Raw genomic sequence first — 24,549 nt, forward strand, 5'->3', positions numbered from 1 at the left:
TGTTTGATAGACAGGTGCTCCTGAAGATGGAACGGTTCCCCTGGGCATGTGGAGTTTGGGCTTTGAGGTGGCAGTCAGAATCCTGCCTTACTAGGAGAATTCTCTAGCCACTCTCTCTCTGGGCTTGTGTTACTAAATGGTGAGATTCCCACTCCATCCTTGGAGAGTAAACATTGCATCACCTTCACCATAACAGAAAAATAACAGCTTGCTTTCTGTTTTTTTATTGAAAAGTTTTAGTAGAGTTTACAGATATTTCCCCTTCCCTCCCTCCACCCCCCAACCCTGCCACCCCTCCAACCCTCCCTCCCCCCAACTTCCCAGAGCAAAATGCAGGGTACAAACATTTAACAATCATACACTAACATAAGCTAACTAACTAAAACACCTTACCTCCCTCTTGTACTTTAACAGCTTTCTGAAGTCTTGCAGGAAGCTTATTGGCTCTGTTAAGTCACTCAGATTCTGCAGGATTTTGCCTTAACTTTCCAGATTCCCAAACCAAAATAGCTGGTCAGCCTAATTTCTCTCTCTTCCCACTTAATTATCTTATTTATTTATTTGAAAATGAGAAGAAAATAACCCCCCCCCCAATATTGTTGAATTTTAGCTGAGGCTCACATGGGATGATGGCCCTTTGACACTCCATCTCAAATGAAACAAAGCCAAGGAGAACAGAAGCAACCCCCAGTCTAGCTCAACATTTTGTTTCTGATAAAAGACAGGAAAACACAAAATGAGGACCCAGCACTTATATACCACTTCACAGTGCTTCCCAGCCCTCTCTAAGCGGTTTACAGATTCAGCCTCCTGCCCTCAACAATCTGGGTCCTCCTTTTACCCACCTCGGAAGGACGGAAGGCTGAATCTCCCATTACTCCCACTGTGTGTTTCCTACATACGTTGGTTAATTGTTTAGCAAAAAGTCCATCTATTTCCTCTGCTTGGTTGGGTGGCCTGTAGTCTACGCCTATAGCAATGTCATTCTTTTCTCCTTTTATATTGACCCCTATGGATTCTAGGAGGTTTTCATCCTTGCTCGTTACCATATAATATGGTATGGTAATAGTGGTTACCCTATTTTGTACAAGAATATTCAGTATATTTATACATTATGCAAAGACAAATATATAATATTTATGAGAGGAAACGAATACCCAGATATTTAGTGTTTATTGTCAAAACTGCCCATCGGATTTATCTGGGGTTAATGATGCTTTTGATTGATTATTAAGACTCTTTCTGTCTCGATGGTTTTCACTGCGTTGTGAATGTGATTGTTTTCCTTGCACTACACTTAAGAATAAGATTAATTGATGCTCTTAATTACATGCTACCAGCCCTACTATCATCACTGCAGGAATTGGGTACGGATAGTCTAGCGCTAGAGAAAGGAGGACTAGGGGAGACATGATAGCAGCCTTCCAGTATTTGAGGGGCTGCCACAAAGAAGAGGGAGGGGGTCGACCTATTCTCCAAAGCACCAGAAGGCAGGACAAGAAAAAAACGGATGGAAACTAATCACAGAGAGAAGCAACCTGGAATGAAGGAGAAACTTCCTAACAACAGGGACAATTAGCCAGTCGCCGTGGGTGCTTCATCACTGGAGGTTTTTAAGAAAAGACTGGATAGCTACCCATCTGAAAGGCTGCAGGGCAGTGGGGGCTAACCTTTTTGGCACCAAGTGCTGAAGCAGGAGTGCGCATGCGCTCTGGAGCACCAAAAGGCAGAAGAGAGCAGCTGCACTTACGGGTTCGTCACACGCACGCATGCTGGCCAGCCAGCCGCTCTCTTCTGGGTTCCGTAACATAATGCGCATCAGCCGGCTGGTCTTCACGCATGTGCACTACAGAACCTGGAAGAGAGCAGCTGGTCTTCGCGCATGTTCTCGACGGAACCCGGAAGTGCAGCTGGCAACGGCACGTGTGCCCATAGAGAGGGCTCTCCGTGCCACCTCTGTCACGCATGCCATAGGAGTAGGGCCATCATGGGTATAGGGCAGTGATGGCGAACCTATGGCACGCATGCCACAGGTGGCACGCGGAGCCATTTGTCAGGGCACGCAAGGCGCTGCCCTGTTAGCTGGCCAGCGCGCATGCGCGCGCTGGCCAGCTGAGTTCACCATTTTTAAAAGCCATTTTTTCGCCCTCCCCAGGCTTTATAGGAGCCTGGGGAGGGCGAAAAGAGCCTCCCCCGGAGGCCCTCCGGAGGCATCAGGGACGGTCTGGAGGCTTCCCTGATGCCTTCAGAGCGCTTAAAACGATCCTCCAAGCAACCCCAAAGTCACTTCTGGTTTGCTCGGAGGGTCATTTTAAGCGTTCCGAAGGCTTCAGGGAAGCCTCCGGACTGTCCCTGATGCCTCTGTAGGGCCTCCGGGGGGGCCGGGTGAGGCTCTTTTTGCCCTCCCCAGGCTCCTATAAAGCCTCTGGAGCCTGGGGAGGGCGAAAAAAGCATGTAAAAATGGGGGGGGGGGCGTTGTGCGCGCATGCACACTGGAGGGTCACGCATTGCATTATGGGTGTGGCACGCCCGCACACGACCCCCCTGCGCTCCCCCCACTGGTGGCACACGAGCCAAAAAAGGTTCGCCATCGCTTGTATAGGGTCTCCCGCTTGAGCGGGGGGTTGGACTAGAAGGCCTTCCAGCTCTATTCTGATTGATTGATTGATTGCTCCCTCTATCACTCTCCGCTGTCAGGATTTAGGGCTTCCCTCGACGTAGCCTCCCTTGGCAGCCCTCTTCTCAGGTCATCCAAGGTGAAAGACTGACTGCTTCCTCTCCCCAACAGGACTACCACAAAATCATCAAGAACCCAATGGACATGGGCACCATCAAGAAGCGCCTGGAGCACAACTACTACTGGAGCGCCAGTGAATGCATGCAGGATTTCAACACCATGTTTACCAATTGTTACATTTACAACAAGGTAAAGGATCTAGTCCCCTCTTTCCTGGGGAAGCCTCGTGGCATTTATAGGCTACGTTTGGCCACTACCAAGAGGGGGTGTTGGCTCTGAATTTCCTCCCTTGGGCCCAGACCCTTTGAGGGCAAATGGCCTCTGTCCCCCAAGAGTTAGCAATGAGCGTGTGGGCCTTTGGGTTTCGGTTTGTCTTTGGCCCTTTGTGCTACTCTGTGTTTCCTTCTTTTTCCGTGCCTCCCTGCCAGCCAACGGATGATATTGTCCTCATGGCCCAAGCCTTGGAAAAGATCTTCCTGCAGAAAGTGGCCCAGATGCCTCAGGAGGAAGTGGAGCTGCTGCCCCCCGTGCCTAAGGGCAAAGCTCGGAAGATGGGAGCCGGGACCCCCAACCCAGGTCAGAGATGAAGGCTGCGCTTCCCTTGCACTGGAAGGGAGATACATGGAAAGGGACGAGGTGGTGAAGTGGAGAAACATTCTGGGAGTTTTATTTTATTTATTATTAAATGTATTTGCTGCCCATCGTACAACACGATTTTAAGTGGCTTACAGTGTAATAAAAGACATAGATTTTGTGCTGATCCCAGGAGCCAGTCTCAGAAGTAGGGTCTCATATCTGGAAACTCGGGGACAGGGCCCCCAGATGACCTCTGCCATCTCACCCCTCCTGCCTTGGGGCCTCAGCTGGTGCCCAACTCAGTTGGGTACATCCCCAAGAGGACACACACACACACACACACACACACACATCAACACTGTTAGCCAGGTCTCGGTAATGCATGCCGCATTGGAACCTTGCTTGTCCCCTTCAGAGACATGGTATAGCTTGATTTGTCAGAAAAAAGTACAACGATACCCCAACCTAGTAAGAAGTGGGTTGGATAGCCCAGGGGTGAAATGGAGACACTGTGGGCTGTTTGTGCATGGCTGCTCCTCAAACGGGAGAGGAGAGCACCAGATTCAGTCCGTTGTGTCCCCCTGCCCCTCCTCCCCTTATTTCCATTCTGCTCTGGATGGAGAGGTGGAAGGAAAGCTCATCTTTTACAGGCCATACAGAATTGGGCCAGACAACTTGCTTGCTTGCTCATTTGTTGATTTGTTTGCTTGTTTAATACACTTGATGACAGAAATAAAATGCAAAGCAGTCTCGACCAATGACGCACCTGTAATTGATCGAGTAACAAAATGAAATGTAACAGGGAAAGGTGGAAAGTCCCTCACTTGAGAAACAAAAATCAAATTCTCTGGGCCAGGATGGGAAAAGCCTGTTTAAGGGAAACTGTCTTGGGGGACTGTTGGTTTTCCCCCACAGCTCCCAAGGCCTCGTTCCTAGATCTCTAAATGGCTCCATCATCTCTCTTGTACCTTCTGTTCCCTCCCTCATCTGCTCATTCGTCTAGTGCAGGGGTGTCAAACTCGCGTCTTCACAGTTTCATGTGACATATTGCAGCTTTTGCTTGGAACGGTGGTGCAGTGGTCAGAGTGCAGTACTGCAGACTCCTTCTGCTGACTGCCGGCTGACTGCAATTTGGCAGTTCGAATCTCACCAGACTCAAGGCTGACTCAGCCTTCTGCCCTTCCGAGGTGGGTCAAATGAGGATCCAGACTGGTTTTTTTAAACAAAGATTTTTAATTTTTTGTTTGGATCCGGATTGTTGGGGGCAAGAGGCTGACTCTGTAAACTGCTTAGAGAGGACTAGAAAGCACTTTGATGTGGTATATACAGTCAGGTCCAGAAATATTGGGACATTGACACAATTCTAACATCTTTGGCTCTGTACACCACCACAATGGAGTTGGAATGAAACAAACACAACATGCTTTAACTGCAGGCTGTCAGCTTTAATTTGAGGGTATGTACATCCAACTCAGGTGAACGGTGTAGGACTTACATCAGTTTGCATATGTGCCTCCCACTTGTTAAGGGACCAAAAGTAATGGGACAATTGGCTTCCCAGCTGTTCCATGGCCAGGTGTGTGATATTCCCTCATTACCCCAATTACAATGTGCAGATTAAAGGCCCAGAGTTCATTTCAAGTGTGCTATTTGCATTTGGAATCTGTTGCTGTCAACTCTCAAGATGAGATCCAAAGAGCTGTCACTATCAGTGAAGCAAGCCATCATTAGGCTGAAGAAACAAAACAAACCCATCAGAGAGATAGCAAGAACATTAGGCGTGGCCAAAACAACCGTTTGGAACATTCTCAAAAAGAAGGAACGCACCGGTGAGCTCAGCAACACCAAAAGACCCGGGAGACCACGGAAAACAACTGTGGTGGATGACCGAAGAATTCTTTCCCTGGTGAAGAAAACGCCCTTCACAACAGTTGGCCAGATCAAGAACACTCTCCAGGAGGTAGGTGTATGTGTGTCAAAGTCAACAATCAAGAGAAGACTTCACCAGAGTGAATACAGAGGGTTCACCACAAGATGTAAACCATTGGTGAGCCTCAAAAACAGGAAGGCCAGATTAGAGTCTGCCAAACAACATCTAACGAAGCCTTCATGGTTCTGGAACAAGATCCTATGGGCAGATGAGACCAAGGTCAACTTGTACCAGAGTGATGGGAAGAGTGTGGAGAAGGAAAGGAACTGCTCATGATCCTAAGCATACCACCTCATCAGGGAAGCATGGTGGTGGTAGTGTCATGGCTTGGGCATGTATGGCTGCCAATGGAACTGATTCTCTTGTATTGATTGATGATGTGGCTGCTGACAAAAGCAGCAGGATGGATTCTGAAGTGTTTCGGGCAATATTATCTGCTCACATTCAGCCAAATGCTGCAGAACTCATTGGACAGCGCTTCACAGTGCAGGTGGACAATGACCCAAAGCATTCTGCAAAAGCAACCAAAGAGTTTTTGAAGGGATAGAAGTGGAATGTTATGCAATGGTCAAGTCAATCACCTGACCTGAATCCCATTGAGCATGCATTTCACTCGCTGAAGACAAAACTGAAGGGAAAATGCCCCAAGAAGAAGCAGGAACTGAAGACAGTTGCAGTAGAGGCCTGGCAGAGCATCTCCAGGGATGGAACCCAGCGTCCGGTGATGTCTATGCGTTCCAGATTTCAGGCTGTGATTGACTGCAAAGGATTTGCAACCAAGTATTAAGAAGGGAAAGTTTGATTTATGATTATTATTCTGTCCCATTACTTTTGGTCCCTTAACAAGTGGGAGGCACATATGCAAACTGCTGTAAGTCCTACACCGTTCACCTGAGTTGGATGTACATACCCTCAAATTAAAGCTGACAGTCTGCAGTTAAAGCACATTGTGTTTGTTTCATTCCAACTCCATTGTGCTGGTGTACAGAGCCAAAGATGTTAGAATTGTGTCGATGTCCCAATATTTCTGGACCTGACTGTAAGTCTAAGTGCTATTGCTATTTTTTCCCCCTTCGCTAGACCAGGGGTGGGTACGGTTGGCGCATGACACATCTGGCCCGTGGGCTGTGAGTTTGAGGCCCCGGGTCTAGTGGAGTAGGGTCTTTCCTGCGAAGGCATTCATTCATTCAGAGGGTCCAGCAGCTTTTTTTCTAGAATTGATGGCAGCTTCTTTTGCTGTGGCCATTCAGCCTAGTGTAACCCCCCACGGGTTCAATCCCCAACTGCTTTCTTCTGCAGTCAGGACAACTTTCATGACGTCAGTTCCCCCTTTGTGGCTCCCTTTGTTCACGATTAAACCTTCACATGTGCACTTTCCTCATCTCACAAGATGTCTTAATTCATGTCTGTTATCCTTCCCTTCCCTTCCTCTTTGTTTGAAAGGCCCATGGCATAGCTAGGTTTATCCCCCTTCCCCCCTCAATTAACGTTCGTTGTAATTTTTTCGTTCATTCTTCATGTTTGTCATAGTGGGGCGCAGTGGCCTAGTGCAGATGGTAGGTACAGTGGCCTCCTCACAATCAGGAGGCTGTGAGTTTGATCCTAGGTAGCGGCAGATATTTCTCCCTCTGGGCACACTTGAGTAAATATCTGTTGCGAACTCTGCATTGGAGACAGGAAGGGCATCTGGCCAGTAAAAACAGCTCCATTCAGTTGCCCCCGACTCCACCCCGAGGCAAGGGATTACGGGGTCATTAAAGGACTCCATGTTTGTCATGGATATGGACTTCTACTGCCCACCACACCCTTTGTCATTCTAGGCATTAGCATCATCATTTTTATTGAAACGCACAAAGTTGAGTCTTGCTTTCCTAATGGCAAGGGCGCCTAACCAGCCATTTGGGGCCCATTTTACAAAGGCATCCCAACCGAGTTTTACTTGAGGCAGCCGTCCCCGACTTTTCTGGCTCCACGGACCCGCGGTGGTGGTGGTGGTGGGAGTGGCATGGAGATGGTAAACAGATAAACTCCCAAATTTTTAGCCAAAATATTTTTAAAAATGCCCTTCCTCAAAATTCGTTGTTTTCAATACATTCTGAAGAACTTCAATTGTTTTCATATTTTGTATCAGTAAATGCTGTTTTAAAGAACAGATTCCATTGTAAATTTTTACCAGGGGGCGAATCCGTGGGGTGGCACGTTGCTTATGGCATTTTGGTTCGGCTCATCCATAAGTGTGGCTATTTTTAAAAGAGAATCCCAATTTTGGGGGTGTATTTTTGAGCCCTAAACATTTTGGCTTCCATATCAGCTGGTGAGTCATTGAATTCCTCATGGCGTTTTTACTTTACTTTTCATTCCACTTTTTGTATTGGTATTCTTCTGTTTTTAATTTTTTTAAGCGTACACAATATAAAACACAATTTTACAGAATTGAGGGGTGGGGTGGGGGGAGAATTCCCATGCTATGATTTCCACAGCAAAGGAAAAGCTGGATCTGCTCAGCCTTCCTCTCGACGTCCTTCCTTTCCTCCCCGCAGGAACTCAGCACCCAGCAGCCACGGCCGTCTCCTCCGCATCCCCCCCGGCGCCCTTCCAGAGCGTCCCTCCGTCGGTATCTCAGACGCCCGTAATTGCCGTCACGCCTGTGCCAACCATCACTGCGAACGTCACCCCCATCACTGCCCCCCCTGCAACGCCCGTGCTTCCTCCCCCACCTCCTGCCGCCCCAATCATGGCAGTGGTTCCCCCAACACCGCCCATCGTCAAGGTAACGGGGGCTTCCCCTCTCTGCGCATGCGCCTCTCCCCCAGGGAAGGGGTGGGGCTGGGGGGCCGCTCCCGCTACCCCTTCCTTGCAGAGGTTGGCCTGTTTCTGGTCTCAGACCAGAGAAACGCCGCCATCTTTCTGCCTCCCCCCCCCCCAAGTTCCTCCTGACCCACCTTCTTGGGGGGGGGGTCTCCTCTCCACCTGCCCCCTCCTTATGGGCTGTGCTTCGATTTCAGAAAAAGGGGGTGAAGCGGAAAGCGGACACCACCACGCCCACCACGTCAGCCATCACGGCCAGCCGGAGCGAATCCCCTCCGCAGCTGTTGGACTCCAAGCAGGCCAAAGTGGTGGCTCGGCGGGAGAGCGGTGGCCGGCCCATCAAACCGCCAAAGAAGGACCTGGAAGACGGGGAGGTGCCCCAGCACGCGGGCAAGAAGGGCAAGCTCTCGGAGCACCTCAAGTACTGCGACAGCATCCTGAAGGAGATGCTGTCCAAGAAGCACGCGGCCTACGCCTGGCCCTTCTACAAGCCGGTGGACGCCGAAGCCCTGGAGCTGCACGACTACCACGACATCATCAAGCACCCCATGGACCTCAGCACCGTCAAAGTAGGTCCCCACAGGGGATCCCCCTTCCCACCCGTGGCAGGTGCTGCTGCTGGAGCCCTGGTCCCTGCCCACAAGACTAGCCGCATACAGGTAGTCCTCTACTTACGATTGCAGTTGGGACTGGAAATTCTGTCATTAAGTGAGACGGTCTTTAAGTATGTCCAATTTTACAACCTTTTTGCCTTGGCCGTTAAGCAAATGCAACCATTAAGCCATTCTGGCTTCCCCCATTGACATCTCTGCTTGGAAGTCAGTCACGTGATCCCGGGAGTCTTACAACCACTTGTAAGTCCTTGTTAGTGGCCGAGAGGCCGAATTGGGAGACGTGACTCCAAGGAAGGTTGGGAGCGTGAGGAGCTGGTGAGCCGTGAGAGAAATGGTTGCAGGGGGAGAACCTCCTGGCCCCAGCCCTGCTCTCAGCTGCCTTCTCCCACTCTTTCCTCCCCCGGAGCTGAGAACCTGCACAAGCCCTCCTCAATCCCTGCTTCTTCTAGTCTCGGACCACAAGTTCCCTCTTGAGTCCTCTGGGTTGACTGGCCCCTACCTCCCTGCAGGGGGCGGGGGGGGCAGCCCCAGAGGCCTCCAGGGCTACCAGGACATGATCCGTCCGTGGCCCTGGAGGGATGGTAACGTCCCCCAACTCCAGGTGACTGCCCAAGAGAAAAAAACAGAGGCAATGTGGGACCCCAGCTAGTTGGATGGGTCCATCTGGCCAGACTCCCTCTGCCAGGGAGCTGTAGCGGCCTCCAAGCAGCCTCCGCTTTGTCCCTCTGCGGAGAAGACCCCAAAACCCTGGAGGCAGCAGTGGCTGGGTAAAGGCCCAGAAGAGGGAAGGAGACCCGCTTTGACCTGCCAGCCCTGAGGCCAGTGCTGCCCTCGCAGCCCCTCGGCAGCTCCTCTCTGCCCCCCCTCCCTTCCGCCAGGGCCGGGAGAGCCTGGCAGTGGGGCTGCCTTACCTGCCCTGGCAGCTTGGGGGGAAAAGCCCCAGGTGGGCCACCTGCTGTGGCTTTATTTATTGATCTGAATTTATGCGCCCAACTCACCCACACGACAAAAGGAAACAACAGAAAACGAGGTTGCACAAGTCAAGGGGAAAACAATTGAAGAGAAAGTCGTAGTGAGGGAGAGCAACAGCAGCAGCAGCAGCTCCCAGGACTCTGAGCCTCCCCAAAAGGCCAGTGGGGATGGGCCCAGCCTCACTTCCTAGGGGGGCCTCTGCTGTGGCAGACAAAGCTCTTCTCCAGGGTCCTGCCTGATGGAGCTCCTCTTGGGCTGATGGGAGGGGGAAACCTCAGCCGCCCCTCAGATCACCTGGCCCACCACGGGGGGGGGGGGGAGGGGGCTTCGGAGGTCTTGCCCAGCGCCCTGCATCCAACCCAGAAGCCAGCTGGCAACCAAGGTAGTTTGTGGAACAGAAGGGCAGCATGTGCTGATGTCAGGGTGCACGTAACTGCCCTCACACACACACACACACCCATTTTGCACCAGCTGTATCCTGGATGCTTTTCAATGGCAGCCCCAGGTGTGGCACTAATCCATCCTGAGGAGGCGGCCAGGGTGCAGGTGGCAGAGTTGAGCCCTTGGTGGCTCTTGTCCCAAAGGACTTCCAGAGGGAGACCCCTGTTGCTTCCGCCCGAGGGGAATGTCAGTGGGGTCTTCTGCCTGCAGGGAACATCCCCCCCTCCCCTACGCCCTGCCCTTGGGTTCAGCTGCAGCAAGGGGGGGGGGGGTCTGCTTGCCTTGGACGCCCTGTGTGAAACCCCCAGGGGCCAGATCCGTTGCCCTTGTGAGCTTTGGGCCCCAGGGGTCTGGGATTGCTTTGGGAGGTGGGGCCCTGACTTGAAGGTCTGCTCCAGGCCTCTTTCAGGACGAGTCTCTTCTCTCCAGAGTTCAGTCATTTATCCCTTGAGTTGTTCCTCTGACTTTGCCCCGCCCCCACCCCAAATCCAGCTGCTCTGCCTGTGGCTTCCGAAGGGGCTTTAAGGGCAGGAAGGGAGGAAGGTGGCCAGCAGGGCTTCAGGGGCAGTTTCCCCCTCTAATCCTGTCCCCTTTCTGGGCTCCCCTGCAGAAGAAAATGGACAGTCGGGAATATCAAGACGCCCAAGGCTTTGCAGCCGACGTCCGGCTCATGTTCTCCAATTGTTACAAGTACAATCCGCCTGACCACGAGGTGGTGGCCATGGCTAGGAAGCTGCAGGTAAGGGGGGGGGGGGCTGCCAGGATGAAAAAAAGGGGGGGCTCCGTCAGCAGCAGGGGGTCTGTGGGCTCACTGAAGGGCTTGTTCTGGCGCCATTTGCGAGGAGGCCGGTCCAGAGCCAGTGGGACTCCAGCAGATGCCGCAGGCCGCCCCCTTCCTGGCTTGAGGTCTCCAGGCCTCTCCTGCCGCCTTAGGGTGGTTGCCCCCGGAGTCTGGGATGGGCGCTCGGCCTCTGCCGGCTATGGCCGCCTCTTGCCCCTTGCTCACCCCAGAGGCTCATAACGAGGCTTGTTGTTGTGTTGCACAACATCACAGAACATTCACAACGCCCGACAGGCAGTTCTCACAAGGGAGACTAGCTGCTCTTTCCCTGCACCCTGGAGTAAATCATGACCGGGGCTGGTCTTAAGTGTGAAACGTTTCAGTGGCTTCCTCTTTCATGGCCCTTTGCCTGGAGTGGATGCCTCTTGGTTCCCCCCCACTCCCCTCCAGCCCCCCAGGAGCTTCGTTGCACTCCCCTGAGACTCTGGGTCTCATCCATAAATGTGTGAATCCTGCAGTTACAAACCTCCCAAAAGTTCCCCTCAGACAATGAAATCTGTGAACGGCGTGTATGTTTTATGCCGAGCGGGGTGTTGGTGGACGGCGGTGATACATTTGTAGGTTGCTTATAATGTATGCAGCTCTATTTGTTCTGCTTGTCCATTGGGTCAGAGAGGCCCTTATTGTTCAAGGAGGTTACCTTTAATCCGGGCAGGGTCTCTTCCTCAGCCCCCTGCCTCCTTCAGGACCCTGGGCTCAAGGGAAGGGGACGCTTGCCTTGCTGCCCTCTCTTTCGCAGGACAGTTCCTTCCCCTCCTGTGGTGGAGGATGGGCCAGGTGGTCTTGAGAGGGGAAGGAGGCCTGGCCTTTCTGGAGAGGGCCCTAAGAGGCCTCGGGCACCTGCCCCAGGTGGGGTGGGGGCTACATCTCCCAGGGGTTCCGGCCCACCTCTCACTTCCGAGGCTAGATGGCAGTTCTGATGGGGGCCACAGCATCTGAAGAGCCCCCTGCTGCCCTTTGGCCTCCTTCTCCTCCAGTCAGCCCCACTGTGGGGCGGGGGCGGGGGTGCCTCTTTTGGGGCGGCTGCCTGCTCTGGGGGCACCTTTGCCCCCCTCTCCAAAGTGGCTCCTCTTCCCGCAGGACGTCTTTGAGATGCGATTTGCCAAGATGCCAGACGAGCCCGCTGACCCCCCGCCTCCCCCTCTGCCCACCGCCCCCGTGGTCAGCAAAAGCACGGAGAGCAGCCACAGCAGTGAGGGGAGCTCCTCGGACTCGGACAGCTCGGACTCGGAAGAGGAGCGGGCCACGCGGCTGGCAGAGCTGCAGGAGCAGGTGGGTGGCAGTTCGGGGAGCGGTTCGGGGCTCGGCCACTCGCGAAGGGGCCTTGTCTCGCCCCGGAAGCCGCCGGAGGTGCGGGGAGCCTCGACGGGGGCCCTGCAGAGACTCAAGGGTTCTCTGGGCTGCTCAGAAAGAGCCGCTTCCTTTATCAACCCCCCCGGTCGCTAAGAAGGACGTTGAGGCAGTTGGAAAAGGCAGGGCCAAAAATGTGAACATAGAGAAATAGAGACCACAGCGCCTCCACCGGGCGCCTCGGTGGTGGTGCACCAGAACTCCCGTGCCTGCTCTGTGACCGGTCGTAGAAAAGGAACCGCCCTCCTTTTCCATACATCGGTCACAGCAGTGAGGGCTAGAAACTTTGCCCTTGAGACCAAGGGCCCAAAGTGTCCCAGGCCTCCCCAAGAACCAGAGTGTGGTTCTGGGGCTCTCACCCCCCCCCCTCTGCCCCCGACTCAGGGTGCGGTGTGGACACCCGATTTGCTTCCCTGCCTGTCTTCTTGTTCACACAGGACTGTTCCCGATCATTGAGGCAGTGCTACAAGGTCATTGACTCCCGAGACTGGAATGGATGGAATGTATTTGTTTATTTTTTTCCCCCTTTCCCCCCCCACCCCTTTTATAAAGCGCTTCTCCCTGTCCTGTATTGTGTGTGGATAAGTACAGATCTCCAGTCCAGAAACGCTTCCCCCCAGCAGGCAGTCTCCGCCTTGAGGGGGCTGCCCAGGAGGGCTTGGGGGGCAGGCAGAAGGCAAGCGGGGAGGGTGGGGGGCGGCCCCATGCCTGAACTTGGGGGGAGCCTATTTTCTCTTCCTGCTCTGCCAGCTGCTCCTTGTGGAATCCCACCGGCTGGGACTCGGAAGTGTCCCCACGAGGTGGGCCAGCTGTGGGGGTCTGTGAAAGCTGGCCAACCAGGAAAGCCTCTCGTGGGCTGCTCTGGGCAACTGGGGTTTTCTTTCTTGCCCCGCAGGAGAGCAAAACAATCCCTGGGCAGACCCTCCCTAGCTGCAGCCTTCCTTCAGGGAGGGGGTGGCTGGGATTGGCCCCGCCAGTCGGGTCACCCTTCCCTGTGGGTGAATGCTGCTTTTGCCCTTCAGGTTGCACCAGATTTTCTGAGAATTCTCTTTAGTTTTCAGTCAACAAGTGTCTAGTCCTCATGAATACGGGGAATAAACTGAGCGACACTTTTCTCCCCGGTGCCTCAGAATTACCTTGTCTTTGTTTGAACCATTCATAGGCAGCAGGGGTCTCAAACTCTCTTTCATTCAGGGCTGCATCGGGGTTGCGTTTGGCCTCGGGGGGGGGGGACTGGGGGGCGTGGCCAAAGTGGGCATGGTCAGCTCAATGTCACTCGTGTCAGGGGCACCTGTGGTGGCCATGTGACTTTCACTCCCTGTCATTCCTTCCTTCCTTTCCCTCTTTCTCATCTTCCCTTCTTCATCCTCCCTCTTTCCCCTTCTCCTTTCCTGTCCCTTCTTGCCTGCTCAAATGCAAAAGGGGAAGAAACATTTATCCTTTTGTTTTGTTTTCAGTTCGTTTTGATAGCCCTCTGTGGGTGTCTCCCCCCCCCCCCAGACCCCATTTTTGGCTCCTCTGCCAGAGAAAAGGAGCTCTGGGGGTGCTGCAGCCCCCCCTCTCCCCGGCTACTTTTCTGCTGGCAGAGGGCCATCGGAGGCTGTCAGAAACAGGGCCCAGGAGGACCTCCGGCTTTCACTGGCAGAGGCACCGCAGGCCCCTCTTGGGCTGCTGATAGGGCCTTGAGTCTGACACCCCCCGATATATACGGTCTCTAGCAGCCCCTGTTTCATTCCTCCGCTTCTCTTCCGTCCAGACTTCAGAGTTGGGCTGAATCCAAAGCAAAGCAAAGGAACACAGGGCTCTAACAGGGACGCTGCCTGCCAATTTTGAGGCTGGAATTTTATTGAGGGTTTGGGGGGGGGGGGAGTGCTGAAGAGCTGTTGCTGGGGGTGGGGGGTGGGGGAAGGGCAGAAGCCCCAAGAGGGTTTGCAAGTACCGTGGCATCTGCATGTAGCCCAGTCAGGTAGAGCAAAGCCGCCTGGGAGAATCCCTGCTGAATGAGGATTTGAACCTGGGTCCCTTTAAGCCCAAAAGGAGAAGGTTGGCACCCCCACGCTGGATCCTCTGCCCCAGATGGTGGGGTCGGTGGGCCTGCGCTCCCTTGGAAGGCCAGGTTCCTCCTCCCAGATGGGGGCCTCTCCCTCCCCATGGCCCCCGCCTTCCCCCTTCCTCTCTGGCTGAAGGAGGAGGAGGGGGCTTGTCTCCCCAGCCTGGCCTTCTGCTCACCGCCAGCTGTGAAGTGGGCATCTCCTGGGGAGGCACCTCCCTCTGCCTGGGGGGGGGGGCAGGGGGCTGCCTCTGTGTGCTGCAGGCATCCTGGGCCTGCCATGGCTGGAGGATCCTGTAGATTGGATTTTAATTTGCTTAAATTTATTGATTTATGATTTGATTATATGGCTGCCTATATTGCCTAAGTGACTCTGGGCGTCTCACAACAGCTAAAAAACAGCAAATCTAGGTACAAGCTATCAAGAACCCCTTGGAAATAAAGGAGAGGAGACCGACTTTTCCGAGGCCCCCGCTGGCCTCCTGGCTCACATCCTGTGTGGTTAGGTTTAAAAAAGGTGCCACTGTAGCATTCGCCTCCCATGCGATGCTCCAGCAAGTAAGCCACGCTGTGGCCCAGCGGGAAAGCCTTGTGCACGCAGCGTGTTAAGGGAGCGGCTTGTGCCCGTCCCTGGCAGCCTGGTCTGGGGATGGGGCGAGGCAGCAGGCCTGGAAGGCTGGGGGCTGCTGTTCCCATGAACCTTCCAGGGCCCTGGGTGGGCTGGCCTGCCGAGGCCCACGGGCAGTGCGTGTGCGTGTGTGTGGGGGGGAACAACAGCTGCTGCCCCCCCCCATCCTCTCGCCAGGTTCCAGACTTTGCCCCGGGTTGAGTGGGTCGGAGGGCGCCAGTGGTCAGCTGAGCTTCTCTCCTTGGCTTCTCTCTCAGCTGAAGGCCGTCCACGAGCAGCTGGCTGCCCTCTCGCAAGCCCCAGTCAACAAGCCAAAGAAGAAGAAGGAGAAGAAAGAGAAGGAGAAGAAAAAGAAGGAGAAGGAGAAAGAGAAGCACAAGGCAAAAGCCGAGGAGGAGAAGAAGGCCAAGGTGCCCCCCCCAGCAAAAGCCGCCCAGCAGAAGAAAGCCCCCGCCAAGAAGGCCAACAGCACAGTTCCCCTTAACAGGTGGGGGCGTCCTCTGGGACGGGAGGGGGGGAGGCTGATTGGGGCTCGAGGGGTAGGCGGGCGAGGGGCGAGGACCCAGCCAAAGAAGTTACGTACCTGGCCAACCCAGAGCGGAGAGGGGCATTGGGAAGGGGGGAGGGGGCAAAAGGGGAGTGGCAGCAGGGGCCCTCAGGGAGAAGAATGCTAGGGGGGGGGCTGTGGTGCCTGGAGACCATTTGCCCACTTCTCTCTCTCTCTCGGCACCCCACCAGAGGGGGCTTGTCGGGTGTGCTCGGAGCTGCAGGCCCTGACCGCTCCCCTCCCGCCCACAGGCAGCCCAAGAAGGCTGGGAAGCAGGCCTCGGCGACCTTCGACTCAGAGGAGGAGGAAGAGGGCCTCCCCATGACCTACGACGAGAAGCGCCAGCTCAGCCTGGACATCAACCGCCTGCCGGGGGAGAAGCTGGGCCGGGTGGTGCACATCATCCAGTCGCGAGAGCCCTCCCTCAGGGACTCCAATCCCGACGAGATCGAGATCGACTTTGAAACCTTGAAGCCCACCACGCTGCGAGAACTCGAGAGATACGTCAAGTCCTGCTTGCAGAAAAAGCAGCGGAAGCCATTTTGTAAGTGGGATTCCCTCAGGCCCTGGAACCGATGGGTGGAGTGGGGGGGGGGGGCTTCTTCTAGCCATGAGCTCCACTGCCCAGGCTGCTTCTTTTGGGGGGGCTGCAGGAGCTTGGAGGGGGGCTGTCTACTCCATGCTGAGCTCTTCCCCCCCTCCAATCCACCCGTATCCACCCCCCCACCCCCCCAGTCTGCTTGGAAATGTGAAAACCTCTCTGCTCTCGGCCTTCAGACGACTCTCCTGCCTCCACAGGCAGCCCCAATCTTTGGACCCTTCCTGGGGTCTCCCCTCTGCTGAGGGGGCTTCGGTCCCTTCCCTGGCCGAGGTGGGAGGGTCCTTTGTGAAGGCAGAGGGGTTGGGGGGATGATGTACTTTTAACCCCCATTTCCCTCTCCCCCGAGTTCCCGGCTGCTGCCCCACTGAAGGGAAGGGTCTTGAGCCTTGTGGAAGAGGAGCCCTTCCTGGTCTCAGCCGCCCTGGAGGCCTCCCCCCTCTGATGTCCTCTCTCTGTGCTGGGTGTCCTTCTAGCCGCCTCAGGTAGACGAGGCAGCTGAGCAGATTCTGCTTTATTGTAAGGCTGCCTTAAGGGAGCCTGAAAGGGCAAGTGACCTGCTGCCTCCTTTTACCTCCTGATAATTTAGGCAGGATCCTTTCCAAGCTCCCCTCTCTGTCTGCTGTGTAGCTGTGGCCTCCCACCCCCTCCTCCTCTGCTTGTTTCCTACTCACCGTCTCGCCCCCTCCCCACCCCAGGTCTCTCCCTCCTACCAGATTGCTCCTTCTCCCACGATTAAACTAGGGATAAATGCCAGTTTACCAGATGCAGCCGAGCCTCCATCTTTTTCTTTTCTTTTTTTTTTATAAAAGTTTTTTTTAATTTTTATTTTCAAAACAAACACAAAGAATCTTCCTTCTTTACATACTGTAGAAAGTGTATCAGTTGGTTACAAAAGGCTTTCATGCATCTCTTCCACAGTCAACAAACATAATTCATATTAATTCAAGTATTTTAACTCAGATATATTTATACATGTTACCGTCATCATACCTCCATTTTCATTTGACTATAATTGTTTAAACGTCCTTCATCATAAAATATACCAAAATTTAATACAGAACCACATACTGGCATTTCATTTACTATTTCTGAAACCCTCCAATAACACTGAATCCTTATGTCCTATTCTAGCTAAACATCCATAATATTCAATAACAAAGTTTTCTAATCCTTCTTTCCAAATCACTGTTTAGAATTTACATCCCGTTCCCTTATGTTGTACACATACATATATATATATACGTTATTATCATTATCCCTCCTTTATTTGACTATATCCTGCATCATATCATTTTCCCCCCTAATAATCAAGACTTAACTGAATCTAACTTAATTCTCTTTTTTTTAAATTAACCTTTATATATAATCCAAAAGGGTTTTTAATCTTCCTTTCATGGTACCATTCAATATTCATATAAATAAATAAATAAATAAATATTTATTTCTTAGCCGCACCCTCTCCCGAAGGACTCGGGGCGGCGTACAATGAAACATATGAAATAAATATGTGGACAAAACAAACATATAACAGAGACATATACCGAGACATACACAAGGAGGAGGTCGGCTGATGAATAAAAAACAATTAGAATACAGTGATTAAAAAACCCCTAAATAATTAAATATAATTAAAATACCCAATTAAAAACCCGTCAGGAGCGATATGGTTAGATCAAAGTTGAGCCAGGCCAGCTGCTTGGAATAGGTGGGTCTTAAGCTTAATACGAAAGGAGCGGAGGTCAGAGGTATTCCTAATATCCGGAGGGAGGTCATTCCACAGGGCTGGGCCCGCCACAGAGAAGGCTCTGCTCCTAGGCGCCGCCCCCCGACACTGTCTAGTGGACGGCACCTGGAGGAGGCCTTCTCTGCGAGCGGATTGGTCGCAGGGATGTATGGGGCAGAATACGATCCCGCAAGTAACTAGGTCCTGAGCCATGGAGCGCTTTAAAGATTGTTATCAAAACCTTGAAACACACCCGATAGACCACAGGAAGCCAGTGCAGCTCGCGCAGGAACGGTGTCACATGGGAGTACCTAGTACTCCCCATAATTACCCGCGCGGCTGCGTTCTGGACCAACTGTAGCCTCCGGGTGCATTTCAAGGGAAGCCCCATGTAGAGAGCGTTACAGTAGTCCAAGCGAGACGTCACCAGCGCATGAGTGACTGTGCGTAAGGCGTCCCGGTCCAGTAGGGGGCGCAATTGGCGCACCAGGCGAACCTGGTGGAACGCCCCCCTTGCCACCCATCCAGGAGGACGCCCAAATTGCGCGCCCGCTCCACGGGGGCAAGTTGAATGCCCCCAATGGCCAATGATGGAGTTAATTGGCTGAACCGGGGAGCTGGTACCCACAGCCACTCCGTCTTGGAGGGGTTGAGCTTGAGTCGGTTGTCATCCATCCAGATCCGTACGGCTTCCACACACCGGGACATCACTTCGATGGCCTCGTTGGGGTGGTTCGGGGTGGAAAAGTACAGCTGAGTATCATCAGCGTGGTATCCCACCCCGAAACCACGGATGATCTCACCCAGCGGCTTCATATATGTGTTGAACAGGAGTGGCGAGAGGACCAACCCCTGTGGCACCCCACAAGTAAGGGGGCGTAGGGTCGACCTCTCTTCTCCTGCCAACACACGCTGCGTCCGGCCAGAAAGGTAGGAGCCGAACCACCGCAAAACGGTGCCCCGGACCCCCAACCCCTCCAGCCGGCGCAGCAGGATACCATGGTCGATGGTATCAAAAGCCGCCGAGAGGTCTAATAGGACCAGGATAGAGGAACAACCTCTATCTCTGGCCCTCCAGAGATCATCCACCAACGCGACCAAGGCCGTCTCCGTGCTGTGACCGGGGCGGAAGCCGGACTGGCGCGGGTCTAGATAATCATTTTCCTCCAGATGACGTGGAAACTGGTAGGCCACCACACTCTCTACAACCTTCGCCAAAAAGGGAAGGTTGGAGACAGGACGATAATTGGCCAGCTCCAAAGGGTCCAGGGAAGGCTTCTTGAGCAAGGGTCTCACCACCGCCTCTTTCAAGGTGGCCGGGAGAGACCCCTCGCTCAACGAAGCATTCACTAGGCCCAGGAGCCAGTCTCGTGTAACCTCCCAGGATGCCAGTACAAGCCAGGAGGGGCACGGGTCCAATAAACATGTGGTGGGTCGCAGTCGTCCACGCATTCTGTCCAAATCCTCAATGGCAACCAAGTCAAACTCCTCCCAGATCAATTCCTCAAGACTCGCCATGGACGTCTCCATTGGACCACTGACAGGGACCCAATCCCTCCGGATTTGAGCGATTTTATCCTGCAGATATTTACCAAATTCCTCTGCCCTGCCCTGTAGAGGGGCCTCCCGTGGCCTCTGAAACAAGAGGGAGCGGGACACCCGAAACAGGGCGGCAGGGCGGTTCTCCGCGGATGCAATGAGAGTGGCACAATATTGGCGTTTGGCCACTCTCAATGCCACAAGGTACGTCCTTAAATGGGCTCGTGCCTGTGTTCGATCAAATTCGGAGCGAGAGGATCTCCAACGACTCTCTAGATGTCTCTTGCGGCATTTCATCACCCTTAGTTCCTCGGTAAACCAAGGGGCCAGGGTGGATTGTTGCCGCCGGAGAGGCCGCAAAGGTGCCACCCGGTTCAAGGCCCCGGTAGTCGCATTATTCCACGCGACCACCAGGTCCTCTACCCGGGGGCTGGTCAAGGTTACAGGAGGTGGCCCAAGCTCTGTCTGGAACCTATCAGGTTCCATCAGGCGCCTGGGGCGGAACCATCTGGTACTTTCCGGTTCCGCCTCCCCGCAGCGGGAGGTAGCACCAGGGAAGTCAAGACGAAGGAGTGAGTGATCTGACCATGACAGGGGAGTGATGGTTAAGTCCCCTCCTCCCAGATCACTCAGCCACTGGCCAGAGACAAAAACAAGGTCCAGAGTGTGTCCTCCCTCATGTGTCGGGCCCTGAATCATTTGAGTCAGGTCCATGGCTGTCATGGAAGCCATGAACTCCCGAACCCCCTCTGATGCTTCTCCCATCGATGGCAGGTTAAAATCCCCCATCACTAAAAGTTTGGGGGTCTCAACCGTCACCGATGCGATCAGCTCGAGGAGTTCGGGCAGGGCCGCTGATGTATAGCGAGGAGCCAGGTATACTATCAGCAGGCCCAACTGTCTCCCAGGGCCCCATTTCACAACAAGGGATTCACATCCGGACGTCTGTGGCACAGTAGACTCCCTCGGCTCTAAGTCCTCCCGAATAATTACTGCCACCCCACCGCCCCTTCCCTGGGCCCGGGGCTGGTGAAATGCTCGGTAGCCTGGTGGGCACATTTCCACGAGGGGAAGACCTCCCTCGTGGCCCAACCAGGTCTCCGTTATTCCCGCGAGGTCCGGCTCCCCCTCTAAAATTAGATCGTGAATGAGGGGGGCCTTGTTAACAACGGACCTCGCATTGCATAACAACAGCCTCAGGCCTTGGGTCTGTAACTCTTGACCACCTAGAACGCGGGGGTTGGTACAAGCGACCGGGTGTAACCAGCAACCACGGTCTCCCAACCGACTGTAAGTTCTTAATCTGTCCTCGTATCTGCCCCTCCCTGCGACCGTTGGAATTAAAGAGCCCTGTATAGGAATGATATCCTCCCCCTCCTCCTCCCTTCCGCTCCTTCTGCTCGCGACCACACCTGGAGGCCCAGCTCTCACATCGCTCCTGATCTGACCCACCCACCCCACAACCCCTGAGCCCCCACCCCTACAAATTTTTAAAAAACAACTAACTAAAAACCCCCTAAGTCTCCGCTTCCTCCACCTCTCGGGATTAATAAATCCGTCATCAAGGTGGGCCCTCGAAAGGGCGGAGGGCCACACCTGCGAGAGGGGGGACTCTCGCAGTAGGATCAGGTCTGACCTTAAATACATAGAGTGTTAAAAGAGTTCGTCGTCGGGGCTTAGGGTCTATGCTGAAGATGTCATAATCCAGTAAAAATTTGAAAAGCATGGTTGCAGCAAAACAGAAAGTCCAGTCATTAGTCTTAGATGGGGGGGGTGATGGTGATAGGTTGGTTAGATGACAATCAAGAGGTGGGGGCGGTGGGTGGTAGGTGGCGGATGGCAATATCCAGTTATTACTTATCATAACACTACACATTGTATACATTATTATCATTATCAATTATTTGTTTAACTATATCTATTGTCACTAAATTTCACTAAGTTTAGCTAGTTTTAAATTATACTCTTCCATCTATCAACCTGTATCTTTCCAGTAGCAAAACAGTCTCATATCTTCTGCCATTTGTGGTGTCAGTCATCTCCTTAATCAACTTTGTGTGGACTCCTCTTAGCAACTCTTTGTTTATAAAATCTCTCATGTAATTTCTTCTGTTTCCTTAATCAGCTTATCTTTGATTGTCGGTAATGTTATCAATGATTTTGCTAATAAAATTTCTCTCTTCATAATAAAGCCATACATTCTTTTGTTTTCTCTTCTTCTATATCTTGCCATCTGGGGTAGATTTCCCCTCCATTTAATTCCTCTTTCAGTATTCCACTCTTTCCCTTTTCAGAGACAAACCAATCACCATAAATATCAGCAATTTTAATTTCTTTATATTCATTTTCCTCTTCAATTTTTAGGATTTTAACTGCCACTTTTTCCATTTGATTAACATCTTCAACTTCTTCATCATATTTTGCTGTTAGGTGCACTAAAACTTCCAACTTCTTCTCTATCCTCTCATGTGTATCTGATAATTTCTGTATTTCTGAAAGTATCTTTTGCAGACTTAAAACTTCTTTCTGCTGTTGAAATTGTGCCATTAACTCCAGCTAACAAACGCTGCTGCTCTAGCTTAGAAGGTTTTAACAGGATTAAGCATCACAATAACATTTCAGCTTTTCTCTGGTTAAAAATATACTTCAAAGGAACATCTGTGTGTTTTTCTTCTTATCACTCTATAAACAAGCTGTCAGACCTTGAAGTGCCAAGCCAGGATAATCAGTGAAAAAAATGTTTCGTTTCCAATACACAAACCTCCAGCCTCTGAGTAGCAGTGTTACAATGTTACAATTTCTTTACAATTTCTTTGTTTCTTTTTATATCTTTTTTGTATTTCAAGTTTTTTAAAAAATCTGATTTTTAAATGAGTTAGAAAAACACCCACAGTAATGAAAGAGGAGAATTTTAATCCATAGATTACAGAGAATAGTAAAAGAAAAAAAATAGAAGAAGGAAACTTAATCCATTCATTTTAAAAGGCTTGCATAAATTCCATCCATGAAGATAGTGTTTAAAAAGTAAGATAACACACTGTCCAAAACCATTCCAAATTTAATTCCGCCGCTTATTACTTCTGTTCTCCAATTTAAATTATTTCTAAGGTTTTTTTATACGCAGTCACTTTTAAAACAGTAAAAATTCCTTACCAGCTGGAAACACTTTCTTTTTCCATATCCTTCCGTTTTGGAGCCGTCCTGACTTCATCAGCCAAATGCCTGGATTTTTTGTCACCGGCTTGAAGAACTTCTCTTGGATCAATCAGGGACTTTGCGAAGTCCCTGAGATCAGCAAGATGTATTCTTCTGTTCACCATCTCTGCAGGACGGTTTAGGTCCGTTTAGACCACCCAGTGGCAAAAGCATTGAGATCGCATGTCGTGTCGTCACGACTTCGGCTCCTCCGCTGCCGTCTTCATCTTTTTCTGAAGAGCAGGAAAGCCCCGGCCTTTGCCTGGGATTCAGCAGGAGCCCTTAAAGAAACCCTCCTGTAGCAGAACTGTGTAGATTTGGCAGGAGGTTTGAGGGCCTGAAAGGTCAGTCAGGGGGCCAGGGGTGGGGCTGGACATCCCTCAGGCCTTCGCAGGGCCAGCTGCGGTGGCCGCCCCCTGAAGGCCTAGGAAGCAGCCAAGAGCCTGGGGCCAAGTGGGATTCTGGCCCACCGATTTCCTTCAGCTCTGAAAGAGGACTCCAAAGAGAAAAGGGGAATGAGGGGCTATTCTGGGACAACCCCCCCCCCCCAATGGATTATAGACTGCTGGCAGGAGCAAGGACTAAGCGATGCCTCTGGGAATGGGGGACGGAGAGACTCGCGTCGGAAGCTCTGAGGAGAAGATGGGTTGGAAGGCCCTCCGTGAAAGCTCAGGAACTGCGGGGGCTTCCTGAAAGATCCCCACTTGCGCATCGGTTCAGAGGGAGGGGACACTAGGGAGACCCAGGACCACCTCAGCCCTCCCTCCACCTCTCCCTTTGGGCCGGTCACACAACTTCCTCTGCCCCACCTCACAGGTTGTTGCTGAGGGAGCATTCTGGCTCCTGCCTTGAGCTCCGGAAAGTGGGATATAAACCTATAAAGGAGCAAATAAACACAGGCCACCCTCGACTTACGACCACAGTTGAGCCAAAAATGTTGCTAAGGAAGACAGTTGTTGAGTTCTGCCCCATTTTCCGACCTTTTTGTCACAGTCTTAAATCTGGCTTCCCCATTGATTTTGCTTGTCAGAAGGTGGCAAAAGGGGAGCACATGACCCCAGGACACTGCGACCGTCATAAATATGAGTCCAAGTGTCTACATTTTGACCGTGACTGTGGGGATGACGCAGCAGTCATAAATGTGAAAAGTAGTCACAAAATATGAAGAATGGCTGCAGGATTTGGGTTTGGCTAGTTAAAAGAAAAGAAGAACTTGATAGCAGCATTCCAGTATTTGAGGGGCTGCCCGAAAGAAGAGGAAGGGGTCGGCCTCCAAAGCATCAGAGGGCAGGACAAGAAACAATGGATGGAAACCAACCAAAGGGAGAAACTTCCCAACAGTGGGGACAATGAATCAGTGGAACAGAAGTCATGGGTGCTTCATCCCTGGAGGTTTTTAAGAAGGGACTGGACAGCCATTTGTCTGAGATTGTATAGGTTCTCCTGCTTGAGCAGGGGGCTGGACTAGGAGACCTTCAAGGTCTCCTCCCGCTCTATTCTAAGATTCGAAGTTACTTTTTCTACTGCCCTTGTAACTTTGAACAGTCACTAAAACAAATGGTTGTAATTTGAGGACTCCCTGTAAAGACAAGACGGTGGAAAGTCAGCCTGAATTCATAGTATTGGAGGGGAAACATCATTGCTTAACGGAGACCTGTTGGGATGAGCAGAGGACTACTCTGAGAAAATGATACTCAACATAAATAATAAAAGACTTGCAATTTAGCTGTAGCGGCTGAAGGATACCTCCGCTTGATAGGAACAGCAGAGAAGGAGTTCCGCTGGGTGAGCAAAATAGGCCCTCCTCAGAAATCCAGCCTGGTGAAGCTGTTGAAACTATTTGGATTAAATTAAAGAGGGACTCGGTAGCTCAGTGGCTAAGACTCTGAGCTTGTTGATCAGAAAGGTCAGCTGTTCAAATCCCTAGGGCCGCGTAAGGAGTGAGCTCCCGTGACTTGTCCCAGCTTCTGCCAACCTAGCAGTTCGAAAGCACGGAA

General features: G+C 52.3%; 1 protein-coding gene across 3 annotated transcripts in view; it reads left to right on the plus strand.

Annotated features, from left to right (window-relative positions):
* BRD3 (bromodomain containing 3) overlaps window positions 1-24,549 on the plus strand; it is a 48,318-nt gene that overhangs the window by 15,491 nt on the left and 8,278 nt on the right. For 2 of the 3 annotated variants that reach the window (XM_081967487.1, XM_081967486.1), the window contains exons 3-11: window positions 2,789-2,926; window positions 3,166-3,313; window positions 7,784-8,013; window positions 8,249-8,620; window positions 10,689-10,817; window positions 12,000-12,191; window positions 12,707-12,772; window positions 15,205-15,434; window positions 15,746-16,038. In XM_081967487.1, coding sequence (XP_081823613.1) covers window positions 2,789-2,926; window positions 3,166-3,313; window positions 7,784-8,013; window positions 8,249-8,620; window positions 10,689-10,817; window positions 12,000-12,191; window positions 12,707-12,772; window positions 15,205-15,434; window positions 15,746-16,038 — 1,798 coding nt within the window. The remainder of the gene's footprint in view (window positions 1-2,788; window positions 2,927-3,165; window positions 3,314-7,783; window positions 8,014-8,248; window positions 8,621-10,688; window positions 10,818-11,999; window positions 12,192-12,706; window positions 12,773-15,204; window positions 15,435-15,745; window positions 16,039-24,549) is intronic. The other variant, XM_081967488.1, reaches the window with a different exon arrangement.

The sequence above is a fragment of the Natrix helvetica genome (genome assembly GCF_964273705.1).
Source record: "Natrix helvetica genome assembly, chromosome: 15".
NCBI classification, from domain to species: domain Eukaryota; kingdom Metazoa; phylum Chordata; class Lepidosauria; order Squamata; family Natricidae; genus Natrix; species Natrix helvetica.